Source organism: Lates calcarifer, linkage group LG8 (assembly GCF_001640805.2).
Source record: "Lates calcarifer isolate ASB-BC8 linkage group LG8, TLL_Latcal_v3, whole genome shotgun sequence".
In the NCBI taxonomy this organism is placed as follows: Eukaryota; Metazoa; Chordata; class Actinopteri; family Centropomidae; genus Lates; species Lates calcarifer.
Genome location: NC_066840.1, coordinates 4,882,839 through 4,896,821, shown reverse-complemented (window position 1 = coordinate 4,896,821; position 13,983 = coordinate 4,882,839). Strand labels below are relative to the sequence as shown.

At 44.3% G+C, this 13,983-nt stretch overlaps 1 protein-coding gene across 1 annotated transcript in view; it reads left to right on the top strand.

Annotated features, from left to right (window-relative positions):
- The window catches only part of gpc4 (glypican 4), a 30,005-nt gene that overhangs the window by 12,542 nt on the left and 3,480 nt on the right, over positions 1 to 13,983 (top strand). The window contains exons 2-7 of the mRNA XM_018669515.2: positions 6,521 to 6,679; positions 11,493 to 11,890; positions 12,281 to 12,446; positions 13,381 to 13,511; positions 13,608 to 13,754; positions 13,851 to 13,975. Coding sequence (XP_018525031.1) covers positions 6,521 to 6,679; positions 11,493 to 11,890; positions 12,281 to 12,446; positions 13,381 to 13,511; positions 13,608 to 13,754; positions 13,851 to 13,975 — 1,126 coding nt within the window. The remainder of the gene's footprint in view (positions 1 to 6,520; positions 6,680 to 11,492; positions 11,891 to 12,280; positions 12,447 to 13,380; positions 13,512 to 13,607; positions 13,755 to 13,850; positions 13,976 to 13,983) is intronic.

The following is a 13,983-nucleotide window of genomic DNA, read 5'->3' as shown; positions in this document are numbered from 1 at the left end:
GGCGTCTTATGGGGGAGAGAGCTGTTTATCTGTGCAAACACTGCGAGCTAGTATGGCTTAGCCAACATTAACTCTGCAAAGATACTGAAAAGTATCGCTCATCCCTTAGACTTTTCTTTGTTGGTCCTCAAGAGTGGCTGTCCTTCATGGCACCTGTAAATGAAACCCCTCTCATTCAATTCAATTCATTAGAACAACTTCAGCTATATCCTCCATCTTTCCAGTTCATTTATGCTTGGAGACACTGAGCAGCAGTCAAGTGAAACACTTAACATTAGAGCAAAGTAATGGACAGGGTTTGGCATTGCTACCCATGATTCTTGAGTCAAATTCAGAAGTCTGCCTGCCAGCACATTTCAGTCTCTTTTGGACTTTCCTTATGAACTGAGAGCTGAAAAGCATTATTGGTTTGGCCAAAACTGCTATAAACTTGTCATTACTCTATTTTTGTAAGAGACTGAAGTGTAGAAACAGAGTAGGTGGAAGTAGCGCCCTGCCCTGATTATCTCCATATGAACAGCAGAGCCTCTAATAATGGTTTCCGCTTACAGCATAATGTTGTTGAACATTTTCTCCTTTTGCGGTGATTCATCCAGAGCTCAGAGTACACCCATGTACGCAGGATATTAGAGTGTACGATGAATGTGATGTGTGTTAACATTTATCTTGGCTTTTAAATTTTCAATTTAAATAGTTCTTTCTGTTTTTGAATATGACAGTGGTTTTGCTCTTTTTTTTAAAAAACATGGTTTGGTAATCTGAGACCTACAAAGGGACACAGAGATCTTTAGGCTTTCATTGTGAAATCCCACACAATGTACCATAACTTTTTAATGGTCTTTTTTTACTTGCCAGAACATTGTTATGTGCTGTTTAATTTAACCCTTTAATAGAAAACTTTCTCTGCACTGATAGCCGTACAGTAATGGTAATGTTGTCTAGGATGTCGCTAGTTTGAGTCCTTAGAAAAGAGTTAGGAAAATCTGGATAGGAAAAGTGAGCAAGACACACTTTCCCCCTTCCTAAATTACTACTAGCTTTATGCTCTGGAGCAAGAGCCTGTGGTTGTACTGAGCAGCAGCCTGACATGAATGTGTGGATGTTTGTAGCCTTCCCTCCCCCCACAGCTACACCTCCAGGTTGTAAATAAGACTGAGCTCTTACTCAGCTCGCCTAGTTAAAGGACTTCTTGTAAGGAATGATCATGTAATACGTGAGCACTTTCCCTGTGAAAGTATGATACACCAGTGATTCAGATACTGTTTGTTCCTCACTTCATAGTTTGGCTTTTGCACTTTTGGTTCTTAGCACTAGACTGATGTCATGTGGGACATTTCCCTGATAAACCCTGTAAAACTATGGAGCCTTGAAAACTTTTAATTCATCGTTTTGAATAGATGTGTGGGTTTAATTTCAAAGTGACACATCCAACTTTTAGACAAAATGGTGACTTTCCAAAGTTATTACTGGAAGCTGATAAAAGCAAAGCATTTTGAGGCTGTTGCTTTCAAATTAGTGATTTATTTATATAAAATATTGAGGACCAAATTATCAGTATTGTTTGAAACTCTGAATTACTGACTGAGAAACTAATTGGAAATGCTTTTTCCGAAGTGCATAACTGGCATTTTTTGAATTCATTTTTAAATCCAGATACAGACCACAACTGTAGGGTTCTTACAGATGAAAGAGAGGGAGACAGAAAGAAAGGGGTGATTTGACAACATGCTGCAACAAGAATGAATTTAAGAAGGGAATGACATAGTAAAAGCTATGATTTTGAAAATGAAATATGTAGCTGTTTGCCCTCTTTTTATCTCCACTTTCAGTTGTGGCTTCACCTCACGCCTCCTTGCTTCACTTTTTTTTGAAACAGTCCACAAATTATTACGCCCATCACAAACTATGTGCTTATGACTAAAACTTCACACCTTAAAAAGAAACCTCATTGACTCCTCAAAGGACCACAGGTTCAGCTCATGACAGAATGTAGAGCAGAGCAGAAAGTTACCCAACAAATGGCACCAATCCCATAACCCCCCAGGATAATTGCACCCTAGACAGAGGTGAGGAGCAAGAGGAGAATGTTATGGCTGCAGGGTGTGCAAATTTATAACAGTCTGTGTGAGTAATGCTCAGCAGACTGGCAGCACTCTCCTTTACATGTTACAGCAGGGAGCATAATACTGTACGCCAATTAATAGTCCATCTTTGTATTCACAAGTGCTGTTTCACATATTTCACACTACTGAGAATGTTTGGAGCCGAGTTTTATATCCTGAATCAGAGCGACCTGGAATATCTTCACACCTTTCTCATGTTTTGAAATTAAAATTGCCCCAGTATTCACCGTCTCACATTACCTGCATTCCACTGGGATTGAATTAGTATGTGCATAAACTATGAGCTGCATACAGTTTATCATGTAATTATTTACAAATGTCGATGGCTGTGTGAAAGCTCAGAGGTTTGGTGCAGTCTTAGACCACCAAGCTCCAATTAGTGACAGACGCCGGTGAATGGTTCGTGACATGCGGTACCCCGTGGCCTCCTTCATGGTTCTCTTAGCAGTTTTAGTGACATCCTGAGTTCAGGAGGGTACAGAAATAATCCTTGAGGGACTTTTAGGACTTAAGATTGGAGAAAATGGCTGTTAAGGTTTTCTATTTATATTTTTTGCGTGTGTCTGCGACTTCTGCCTATATATGTGTGTGTGTGTGTGTGTGTGGGGGGGGGGTGTTGTATGTGTGTTGGTGGTGTTATTATTGGAGTGATTGGGGTATGGGGGGTGAGTTGCTGTGTGTGGTGGATGTGCTGGCTGGCGGACAGGGGGGGGTCAGAGGACAGGACCTCTCTCAGAGGAGTGGCTGTTAACCCTTGACCCCGCTGGTTAAGCCTGCAGGGTGGTGGCAGTCGAGGCGGAGGTGGGGGGCACCCTGAGGTCCGTCTGGTTCAGGGGCACATGATGGCAGGCAGAGGGGGCGGCGAGGTGTCTAATCTGGTTTTTGTCTGTGAGGCATTTTCACCTCCCCCACCATCCTTCCTCTGAGAACAGAGTTTGAGAGGCAGGACAATGTCAAAGGGAAGTGACTTATTTTATGAGCCATTTAAAGGGGAGGTGGTCTCCCCACAAAGGAAAGGCAGAGAAGTAGCGGAGAGCTGATGAATACCATGACACATAGTCACATGTTTGTTTACAAGATGCTGCTCTCTTGTTTTGACCACCCATAAATGGCAGTTTTCCTCTTCTGAGTGACACTTTAACAATGTTCTCTCTCTGTGTCTTATTACATCTTAAAGCATTTGGAGAAGCTGGAGGAGTGAGAGGCCCCTAAAAAGAACTCCATAAGGCAACTGAGAGCCAGTTCACCCATCACACAAAGACTATTCATGCCAGTGATGGTAGAGAAATGACTGATGCATCAACTGACAAAGCTTATTGTGAAACAGTGGGGCTGAAACGCATCACGCACAGTCCGGCGTGATTTTGATTTTTATAGGATCTAACTGTTCTTGTTAACTGTTGACTCTCTTGTGTTCCAGCGGTGCCATTTTTCTCTCCCAGTGGTTTGAGAAATTGGCTGCCAAAATGTTTTCACAAAGTATGCATTAGCTAAGAATCCTCAGTTTTCAGAGACTTAATCCTTTGAGCTAACAATGTGACATTTGTGCAGACATTCCTGTGAAATATTGACCATCTCACTTTTATTTGTGTACTTTGGTAACTAGGGCTATTTTCCACGTGGATATAGTCCTTTTGATTGTACGCCTGTGCTGTAGGCAAGCAGGGGGCCCTGCTGGAGGAGAGACTGGATGGCTGTTTCACCTAAAAGTTCAGTCTGTGTGTGTGTGTGCTGCTCCCTGTACCTCCAATCAAGCTGGTACAAAGAGCCATGTGTTGAGCAGTGATGTGATGTGTGAATATGTTTAGGTAGGGGCTGCCAACTGTGCCTGGGTATGTGTGAGTGAGTGTGTGCGTGTATGTGCATATGTATATAGGAGGGGATCGGTTAGAGGGGGGAGAGATGAGTTTGGGGAGAGAACTGTGAGAGAAGGAGTGACTTGAGGCTTATTTGGACCTGATCCCAGACAGAGGGGTCCAGTTTATGGCGCCAGGGTGCATCCCTCCCTCTGGTGCCCTGTTTAGATGATTGTATTGCTACGAGTCACTTCTGACCCTGTAGTTTAATTTTTTAACATTGTAGATACTATTTCAGTCATGCAGGGAACTTCTCCAAACATGTCATGCTCGGTTATTGAGTTTGATGCGCAATGTGCTAAGGCAAAACTGAGATAGTCTGTGTTGTTTGCAGGGAGACTAACTTTACAGTTCCACCAGCGCACATCAAGCTCTTTAAAGCTATGGGAAACTTGATCTGGAAGTGTGTTTTTTCTTTATCTATATAGAGGCATACATGTGTGAAATAACAAGTCACGAAGTGAAGTCCTGTTTTTCTAATAGAAGTCGATGGGCGGTGTCTATTACATGCACGAAAAGAATGAAAACGACCTCAAGATGTCACAGAGAAAACAAATCCACATGGTTGAGGTTGTTATGGCGACACATGAAACATGGCGACCAGCAGCGAAGATAACAGGAAAATCCCACAAGCCAGACCAACTGTAACAACCTGAACCAAACATACAGCAATGTTCAACAAAATAAGTAACAGAATAGGAGGTTTGTTAATGCATAACAGGAACAAAGCAGGGGTGAACGTGAGAAAAGGCACCATTTTAGTCACCATTGCCAAACCCATTCAGCGTGATCCAATAAATGGCATCAGAAGGCTGTCCTGTACTTTCTCCTGTGTTTTGTTGTCTTGATACAATAAATCATAACTGTTAAGATGTAATGGGTGATAAAATTAAAGAAACACTAGGGAAAAAATAAATTGATAGCAGTTACAGAAGCTGCAAGACCCAATTAACAATAGTTAGGTTTCCAATTTTAAAAGCCTTAAATAAAATAGTGATGATTTTGAAGGTTTCATATAAAAAGAACATGTAGAGCATGGTTCATTGCACATACCATCAATATTTTCTCTTCAGGTTAAATTAGTCTGAGATGTTTAATTAGTCTTTGAATAAATGCAGGAAAACATTACAGGTAATTTTAAAGCCCCAGTCCATATATGACACGCAAGCCCCTCAAGTAGCAGTAACCTGTGCAGGCACTCAGGCCTCGAGTCAGTGAGCACGAGCTGGTGGGGAAAACCAAACAGGCCGTTGGTGCCTGGGTGTAGTGAAAGGATCCCTGTGTTCTCCCAAATTCCAACAGCCATGTTTAAAACAAAACATTATTGCAGCTGTGACTTTGCATTCGTCCTCCCCTGACCCTCCTTTTAATTGGATGTTAAACTCACTTTTGACAAAGTCGACCGTTGCAGTTATATCAAAAACAGTATTTAGGTTTTGAATAGTGTTGCTGATTAGAAGAGAGAGTGTAAGGCTCAGTCCATAGCAATGTCCATGCTGATGCAGATCAGTTTGAAAACGTATTAACAGCTACTGTTTTCAGTGCATTTATTTAACTACACTAAAACTCAAAAACAGAAGAACATTTCACATCACTCCTATTGGACACCCGAGGGCCACTTAAACCAGCTGCTTTACACTGTTTTTTGGTTTTTTTTTGTTTTTTTAACAGCAACTGCCTTTTTGCTGGTGGTTTACAGAGCAAGCATTAAAAAGAAAGCGTCACCAATTCAGAAATGGATCACATGACAGTCAGAGGGGTCACATGGAAATTGCTCCATTCACATCACAACAGACAGGAGACCAGTGCTTTCTTGTGTGTCATCCACCTTTAGACCAAAAAATGTGCCCTATGTGGATGCAAAGCCAGAATGATCTTACAAATACCTTTTCAGGTTTATCTGTGTGCAAATGGCTGAAGTCAGCTTTCTTACCTGCAAAGTGAGTGAAGAGCTAATCCTCTTCTTTTAAAGTTTGTGTTGTTGAAGGACATGGCACTCAGAGAAAGCTACAGCGCTAAACTATCAATCAGGATAAGAGCAAGGCTCTATAAAGTGGCCAGCTAAGGACTGCTCTGAGCTAAGTGTTGCAATTAATCCACTTAAGTGCAGTTAAGGGGGTTTTCACAGCCAAGGTGCATTTGATTTAGAGAGGTGTGAGCTTGTTACTTAACAGAAGGTTTTATTCTGAAGAAATGCAGAGAATTGTTTTAATGATTGATGTATATGTGTGTTTCAGACAAGTGAGATATCCACTAAAATTATCAATCGGCAATCAATTTCTTGTAGCCCTACCCACATTAACAAAACCACTCTGTGCGTGCACAGATATTGAATGAAAGTATATTTGTAACTTCTTTCTGTGTTTTATGAGAAACAGCTCCAACTTAGCAGATTTGTATTCTGTCTATTGTTGTGTTCAAAACTGATAATTTTTTTATTCTAATGTAACAGATTGGATGTATTTTTCTGCGATGTGACTCATGATGACAGATTCCCATAGCAGATGGTGTTTAACAGTGTTTTCTCCTCATCTCCTCTAGGAGCCCCTCTGAAAGTGTGTCCGCAGGGTTTCTCCTGCTGCACGGTGGAGATGGAGGAGAAGCTGAGCCAGCAGAGCCACTCAGACATGAAAGCTCCCGTCTCCAGGCTTAGCACCAACCTACAATCCACCTTCAAACAGAAGCATGACCACTTTGACAGTAAGCAAACACACTTAACACCAACAAACACATACTCACATGCGCACTAGCCACTTTTCAGACTCTACTGTGCTGGTGGCCCCAGGGTCCCCACAGCAGCACTTGTGTTGCATGATTTTTTGACGGACGCTTCCACCTGCCAGTGCACTGCCCGAAGCGGAGACAGTCAGTCTGTGTCTGTTGGCCTGTCCACCTGTCTCTCAATGTCTCAGCTCCCTGCCTCATCATCCCCCCTCGCAGCCCAGTCCCCCTCAACCTGCCTCCCTTCTCTCCAGAGAGATGTGTGCACTGCCAGACGGACCACACACATCTTCAGATTTAGTCTTCTCTGTACTTCCTGTTCCTCTGTGTGTGAGCACATGTGTGTATGCCTGTAAATACTGGGATCGGGTTTCTCTTGTTGAGGGTGGGAGCGCATGGGAACATGCAACAGTGCTGAGTCACCAAGGAAGTGGGGCAGCTTTGAATACCCTCAGCCACCCAACCATGCCACCACTGCCGCTCTGCTGGAAAGAAACATGATAAGACAGAGAGGAGAGGATAAGGAACTTTTTGCAGCAGTTTGTCTAAAAGAAAGACAGGAAATGTTGGATTTCAAAGTTTACAAATACTCTGGAGTTTTGCTTTTTAAGGGCAATTATGTGCATGGTCTGATGTGTTTGTGTGTACACATGCGGGACACTTGTGTGCACATGCAGGTCGGGGACCTTCAGATCTTATGTGTCTGTGAAAGGCAGCAAGGGATAGTCAGTAACGGGAAGCGTGTGTATTGCAGCCAGATGTGAACAGGAATGTGACGTGTCGGAATGCAGTGGCTGCTCGAGCCGTCCCACCCCTCTTTCTCCTCTCTTACTGCCCTTTGTCCCCAGCCTATTCCTCACTCTCCCAAAAACCCCTCTCTTTGCCCCTCAGACCCTTCTTTCTCTTTCCATCTCTCTCTTGTTTCACTGTTGATCATGTTTCACTGCATGCATTTCTTTAACGCATGTTCTTGTTTTTTCGGCTTAGTTCTGTCCTCCACCCTCTTTCTTTGCAGATTTCTTACATGACTCACCTGGTGCCTTCTGTGACATTGTTTTAGGGCTACAACTAACAACTGTTCTATGAAATGACAGCAAGATGTGAAAAATGCTCATCACAAGTTCCTAGAGCCCACACTGATGCTCAGCAGTCCTGAACCCAAAGATATTCAGGCACGTTTTGACAGCCAATTAATTTAATTTTGAAATTAGAAAATTTCACAACATTTCTAAATGAAATTATACAGTTGCAAGTAATTAGACAAAATCTACTCCAAATCAGTTTTTTTTCTCCTGAGGACAGAACAGAGAGCAGGACTTGCTGCAATAAGAAAGAGGGATAAAGACTGTTCTCCAATTTGAATAAAAGTGAAATTTCTTTTTGCTGCTTCATATTTGCTCTGTTGATGCTCCAGGTGGTGAAACCCTTATTATCTGCTGATAATGATGGATGTCCTCCTGTACAATTGTTAAACATCTAAGAAAAATGGTCAGACTAAAAAGGCTTTTGATTTTTGAGGAAAGAATACTAGAGCCACAATTACCTAGACAGCGCTATTAAGGAAATTTGCTGTCAACTTTCAGTGTGGCTTCAGCTCAGGGTTTTTTCAACCTGATGTCAAAGTCTGTGTTTACGCAGTTATATCACACCTTCAAACAAGCTGCTGTTTAAATATTGTTATATGTTTTCATAACAGTGCAGACTACTCATACAAGTCATACAGAAATTAGCCCCCACAAGTGTGAGGAAGTTTGGCCAATTCTGGCCAATAAGGGTCAGCTCTCAAGCTTACAGCGAAACTCTTCCCCTTTCGTGCCCCCTCCTCATCACTGTAGGCAGTTTGCCGCTGTCTCTGAACTGTTAGATGTGGGATCTCTTTACAAAGGCCTGCTGTGCTCTCTTCCACCTGGGCCATTAGACCATCTCTCCTACCAGATACAGTGACAGGCTCAGGTTGCTGTTCCATTATTTCCTGTTGTCACATCGAGACACCCAGGAGCAGGCGCTTCCCCTCGGTGAAACCGGCACAGGAAGTGCTTATCATTGTATTTAGTGTTACTGGGGGAGACTGTCTCAACGATGACATCAGCTAACTGCTCCTGAGTGGGGTGTATATGTGAATAAACACAGCTGCAACTGTACATGAAGACGGGACGCAACCAACATCCACTCACACACTAACAAACTCAGGAAGTGGTGTATGTGATTAGGCAGGCTCTCATCATGCGCCTGGAGCAAGGAGTCATGGCCAATTAAGACCAGAGCCAGAAATAGTTCTCCCCTCTCTGTGTCTCCTCACTGTGTGTTTGTCCTGGCCTTTGCCTGTCTGTCCTGTTGCACTGACCCTGTCCAGCAGAGCAGGCCTGTGCCTGGGATTTAAGCACTTGGATTAAGGCCCCTTGCCTCTAGACACACACACAAACAAGAGACATCCATCTGAAGCACTGAAGTCCAACAGCAGGAGGGACAGAATCCCATCCCAGAAGAAAAGGGAAGCGCAGGGACTAATTGTCACAAATAGGATGCAATTACTGCCTGGGCTGAGATTGGGAGGAGCAGAGTTTATAGGGACACGGGTGGGGGGGATTCAGGGGAGAGGGGGAAGCTTCTTGGAGGAGGAAGTGGGAGGAGATCAGTCAGCTCCTCTGTTCCTGTGATGATAGTGGCCTAACATTGTTCATAATTTAAGACCTTCTCAGCAACATGTGGAAATGGTGACAGGATGAAGAGAGTGAGAAAGGAAGGAAAAGACAGATACTCACAGAGACAAGAGTTTGCTGCTGTTCCTTACATTTCACTACAGCTTATACTCTCTCCCATGTAACCTTTCACCCAGATTCTCTCAGACCATTGGCTGAGCGACAGGCACATTTTTTAATGGAAAAATCCTGAGGGAGTGTTCAGCTCCTCGGCGTGTTGGCAGACGGCTGCGTGTCATAAACTGTTTTTAATGACAATGCAAGATGCCTGTGTAATGCTGCTCATACTTCAGACCCTCAGCTCAGGGCCAGAGAGCCTCCACTCACCCCCACCCCCCTCCACTGCTGCCACTGCTCACACACACCCTGCACAGTCTGCTCTTTTTAACCAGTGGGTTTGTCCAAACTCACTACAGGGCTTATCTGTTTAGCATATAGGCATTACCAATCTGATGGTATAGAGCGGAAATAGAGAAGTTTTCGGGTTGTCCTCCTGTTTCTTGCCTTTTCCTCCTCCTCTTCACCTCCTCCATCTCCTTTCACTGACTTTAAACTTGTGGCTACTATGACATTCCAGGGGTGGGGGTGGACCTTTTGTTTTAATCTCTGTCAATGGAGCGTGGAACTTGGTACCCTCTCCCCTGGCTTTGTGTGTGTTGTGGGTGCGTGTGTGTCGGAGGGGAGGTGGGGGCAATGATGGCGGGGAGGTAAATGGAGGGGCTGCAGTGTTTCCGGTATCCTTGGTGACACAGTGGGGATTTGGAGTTAAAAAAGCCCTCAACTTAACCCACCCCGAGCCGCCCTCACCCCTCCCCTACCTCATTTCTTCTTTTTAGTGTGTCAGTCTGAAGTGGAAGTGACAGCGCTTCTCGGGGACTGTGTGTGTGTGTATGTGTGCGTGCATGCTGGTGGCAGGGAGCGTTTAGTGACTCCCGTTGTGAGAGCATGGGAACTTCACATTTCAAAGCCAAGCAGAAGGCACCCAGAGAAACTGCAGCGGGACAGAAGTTTTGTGCACACGGGGCAGCGAAGGGGGTACAGATAAAAAAAGAGAGAGAGAGATGAGAAGCATTTTTCAGAGACTCAGAGGAATTCTCATTTTGTTCAGATTAAGATTGGGGGGTGGGGGGAGTGTCCTGTGAGAGAGAGGGGCCTTGGATTATTGGGGGTGGGAGAAAGCGGTGGAGGGGGGGTGATGGACATTCCTCAGGATGAAGTAGGTCATTGTTCCCTGTCTCTAGTGAAGAGAGCTCTCTGAAGGAACTGATGAAGTGAAAGCAGCAGAGGGAGGGAGATCCAGGGCTGGATGGGGGGTACAGGTCCGTATATGGGAGGGGGGGGGGGTTCGCATTATTCAGTAATCCTATTGAAAATGCCTCTGAAGGACAGTCCAAGAGAAGCTGGGAGAAAGGAAGGCGAATGGAATGTGACAACAGAAAAATGCCATTGATGGTGGTCAGTTTGAAGCGGCTTGATGTGGAGAGACGTCTCCGCTGAATGGCAAGGCCACAGAGACGAGGAGCAGCACCACTCGTTCAGCCTGACAGAGATGCTCCGGCTCCACCGTTCACCCCGCCTGCTTTGCTTCTCTCATCTTGACGTTCCCAACCTACCCCCTTCACATAACACATTCCTTTGCCTTTCATCCAAGATTTAAGCTGTTTCTGTTGAGATGCTCAAAATGTCAGGACACGGGCACAGGTGAAGCAGAATAACTATCAAGTCTGATTTCATATGGAGCAGCTTGGATCAGAAAAGCAAAGGCGTGGGTGGAGGGTTCTACATATCTACAGATCTACAGATGTACTGTAATACAGTCATTTAGTCAGAAGTATTATTTAAATCAACTGTGGTCATACTGGAATCTGTATATTTCAGTAACCTGATGAAAACCTCACAATTTGTTTGTCTGTTGATTTTTGTTTTAAAATGGGGATATCCACAAAGTCTGCTCTTCATAACATGTTTAAAATGAATCCCTCCCTATAGCTGGATTCTGACATGTTCACTATGTAAGATTGTTTGCTCTGTTCCCTTTGGAAACCTCAGCATTGAGTTAACACTAATCTCCCCCCTTCTTCTTTTCTCTACAGAGTTTTTCCGTGAGCTTCTGAAAAATGCAGAGCTCTCGCTACACAACATGTTTGTGCGAACATACGGGATGATGTACATGCAGAACGCAGAGCTGTTCAAGAACTTTTTCGAGGCCCTGACTCGGTACTACGTGTCTGGCAGCGCCGCCGTCAACCTGGACTCCATGCTGTCGGACTTCTGGGCCGACCTCCTGGAGAGGATGTTCCGGCTAGTGAACGTACAGTACGAATTCAGCGACGCCTATATGGAGTGCGTCAGCCAGCACACGGAGCAGCTGCAGCCGTTTGGTGATGTGCCTCGCAAGCTCCGCATCCAGCTGACGCGGGCCTTCGTCGCCGCACGCACATTTGTGCGCGGCCTGGCACTCATGCCAGAGGTGGTCAACAAGGTTTCTACGGTAAGTGAGAAGTGCATGTGACACTTTTGTCTAAAGCTAAAAAAAGCTATAGCAGTCAGGCTATGACTGGACACTGAGAACTGTTTCCCAAAAGCTCTGTCCATTCCTCCCTGTGTTTCTGACTTCATATCTCTCCTGGAAAAACTGGCTGTGGTTCCAGTACAGTGTCTCTGATAACATAAACCACTTTGACTCTTCTGGTATGACATGTTTTTCCACTGTACTGAGTGATTCATTGATGATTAGATTATACTTATTCCTGGAGTTGGCTTATTGAATTAATGTTCATGCTTTTTCATAGTCTAAGTATGTCTCTGTGCTGGTGCTGGATGAGTGTTTTCGCTGTGGTGCAATGATAACAGTCTGCTAACTGCCCCCTGCCTCCTCCAGGTCAGCGCGTCTCCCAGCTGTGTGCGAGCGGTCATGAAGATGATGTACTGTCCCTACTGCTCGGGCCAAGTGGCCCTGAAACCATGCCAGAATTACTGTCTGAATGTGATGCGCGGGTGTTTGGCCAACCAGGCAGACTTGGACACAGAATGGAACAACTTCCTCGGTAAGCAAGCAAGCATCATGTTGAACAAGGACATGTTCTGCAGCCATTATCAAGCAAACCTGACCATGAATACACCCTGCTTTAACCACAATGGCTCAAAGTGTTTGATTTGGCAACAGACTATATTTATACAACTCTGTTCTTTTACGTGTTGCCACTGCAATGCTCGTATTTCACCAAAGATCATCAAAGGCTTATCTAATCTAACCTTATCTAATCCAGTCTTATCTAAACATGCACCCCTATATCCTTGTGGGCATGAAACCAGTGTGACATGGCAGGATTGGTGGCATAATGGATCTGGGGTAATTAGATGACAGATATATTTCTTTTTTCCAATTGTGTTCGCTGGGTTTATTACACTTCATTTTGGCAAGAACATGTTTAACAAAGGAACACAGTGTGCATTGTAAAAACTCATGTACAAACATATCCCTCATTCTTTAGTATCTTGTTTAAGTAAAGGGAGAGAGGGAGGGGCTGTACATGTTGTACATGCTGTGGCCCCCAGGATGAATACAGCTCCTGTGTTGTGTAAACACTGACTCAGATCAGTTTCCTTACATTCAGGCTGGCACACATAGCCACAGTCTCTTTTATATGTATTATATTTATTCTATCTAGCTAGCTTGTATGCCTCTTGACCAACGTTAAATGTATCTATTCTGGGCTGTGGACACTTTTACTATCTGTGGAGACGTCTGGCTTCTGCTGTCTCCTCACTGTGCAGCAGCTTTCCTCTGCAATACTCTCAGTCTCTGTTTGAACTGGTTAACAGGCCCCCTTTTGCCTGTTTGCGGGCATGTGCTTCCCCCTAGTGACAGTCTTTTGTAACATCCACCTCAGACAGGAGAAATTTTGCATTAAATGACAATCGTGTTTTTTTTGTTGTTGTTTTTTTTTTTATCTTATGTTCTCATTCTCTTCTTTTCAGATGCCATGCTTAGTCTGGCTGAGAGACTCGAAGGACCCTTTAATTTTGAGTCCGTCATGGATCCCATTGATGTGAAGATCTCCGAGGCCATCATGAACATGCAGGAGAACAGTATGCAAGTGTCACAGAAAGTCAGTATCATTTAACAGGATTTTTAAACGAAAGACCAGAAAGAAAAAAAGATTCAGTTCCACTTACCTCACTTTATTTTTGTTCACCTCTGATAGGTTTTCCAGGGTTGTGGGCAGCCTAAACCAAGCGTGGCTTTCCGTTCCAAGCGTTCTGTTAAAGAAACAGGCTTCACCGGCCGCTTCCGCCCCTACAGCCCTGACGCTAGGCCCACCACCGCTGCTGGGACCAGTTTAGATCGACTGGTAAGATGGAAGAAAATGCAAGAGCACAGTCAGAATACTGTCGCTTTCTTTTAAGTTGTTGTGTCTGACCTGTTTCTGTGTGTGTTTTCTACATAGACAAATGATGTGAAGAAGAAGCTGAAACATGCAAAGAAGTTCTGGTCCACATTGCCAGAGACTGTGTGTGCAGGTGAGAGGATTGCACCTGGAGACGAGTGCTGGAATGGAACAGCAAAAAGCAGGTAAGATA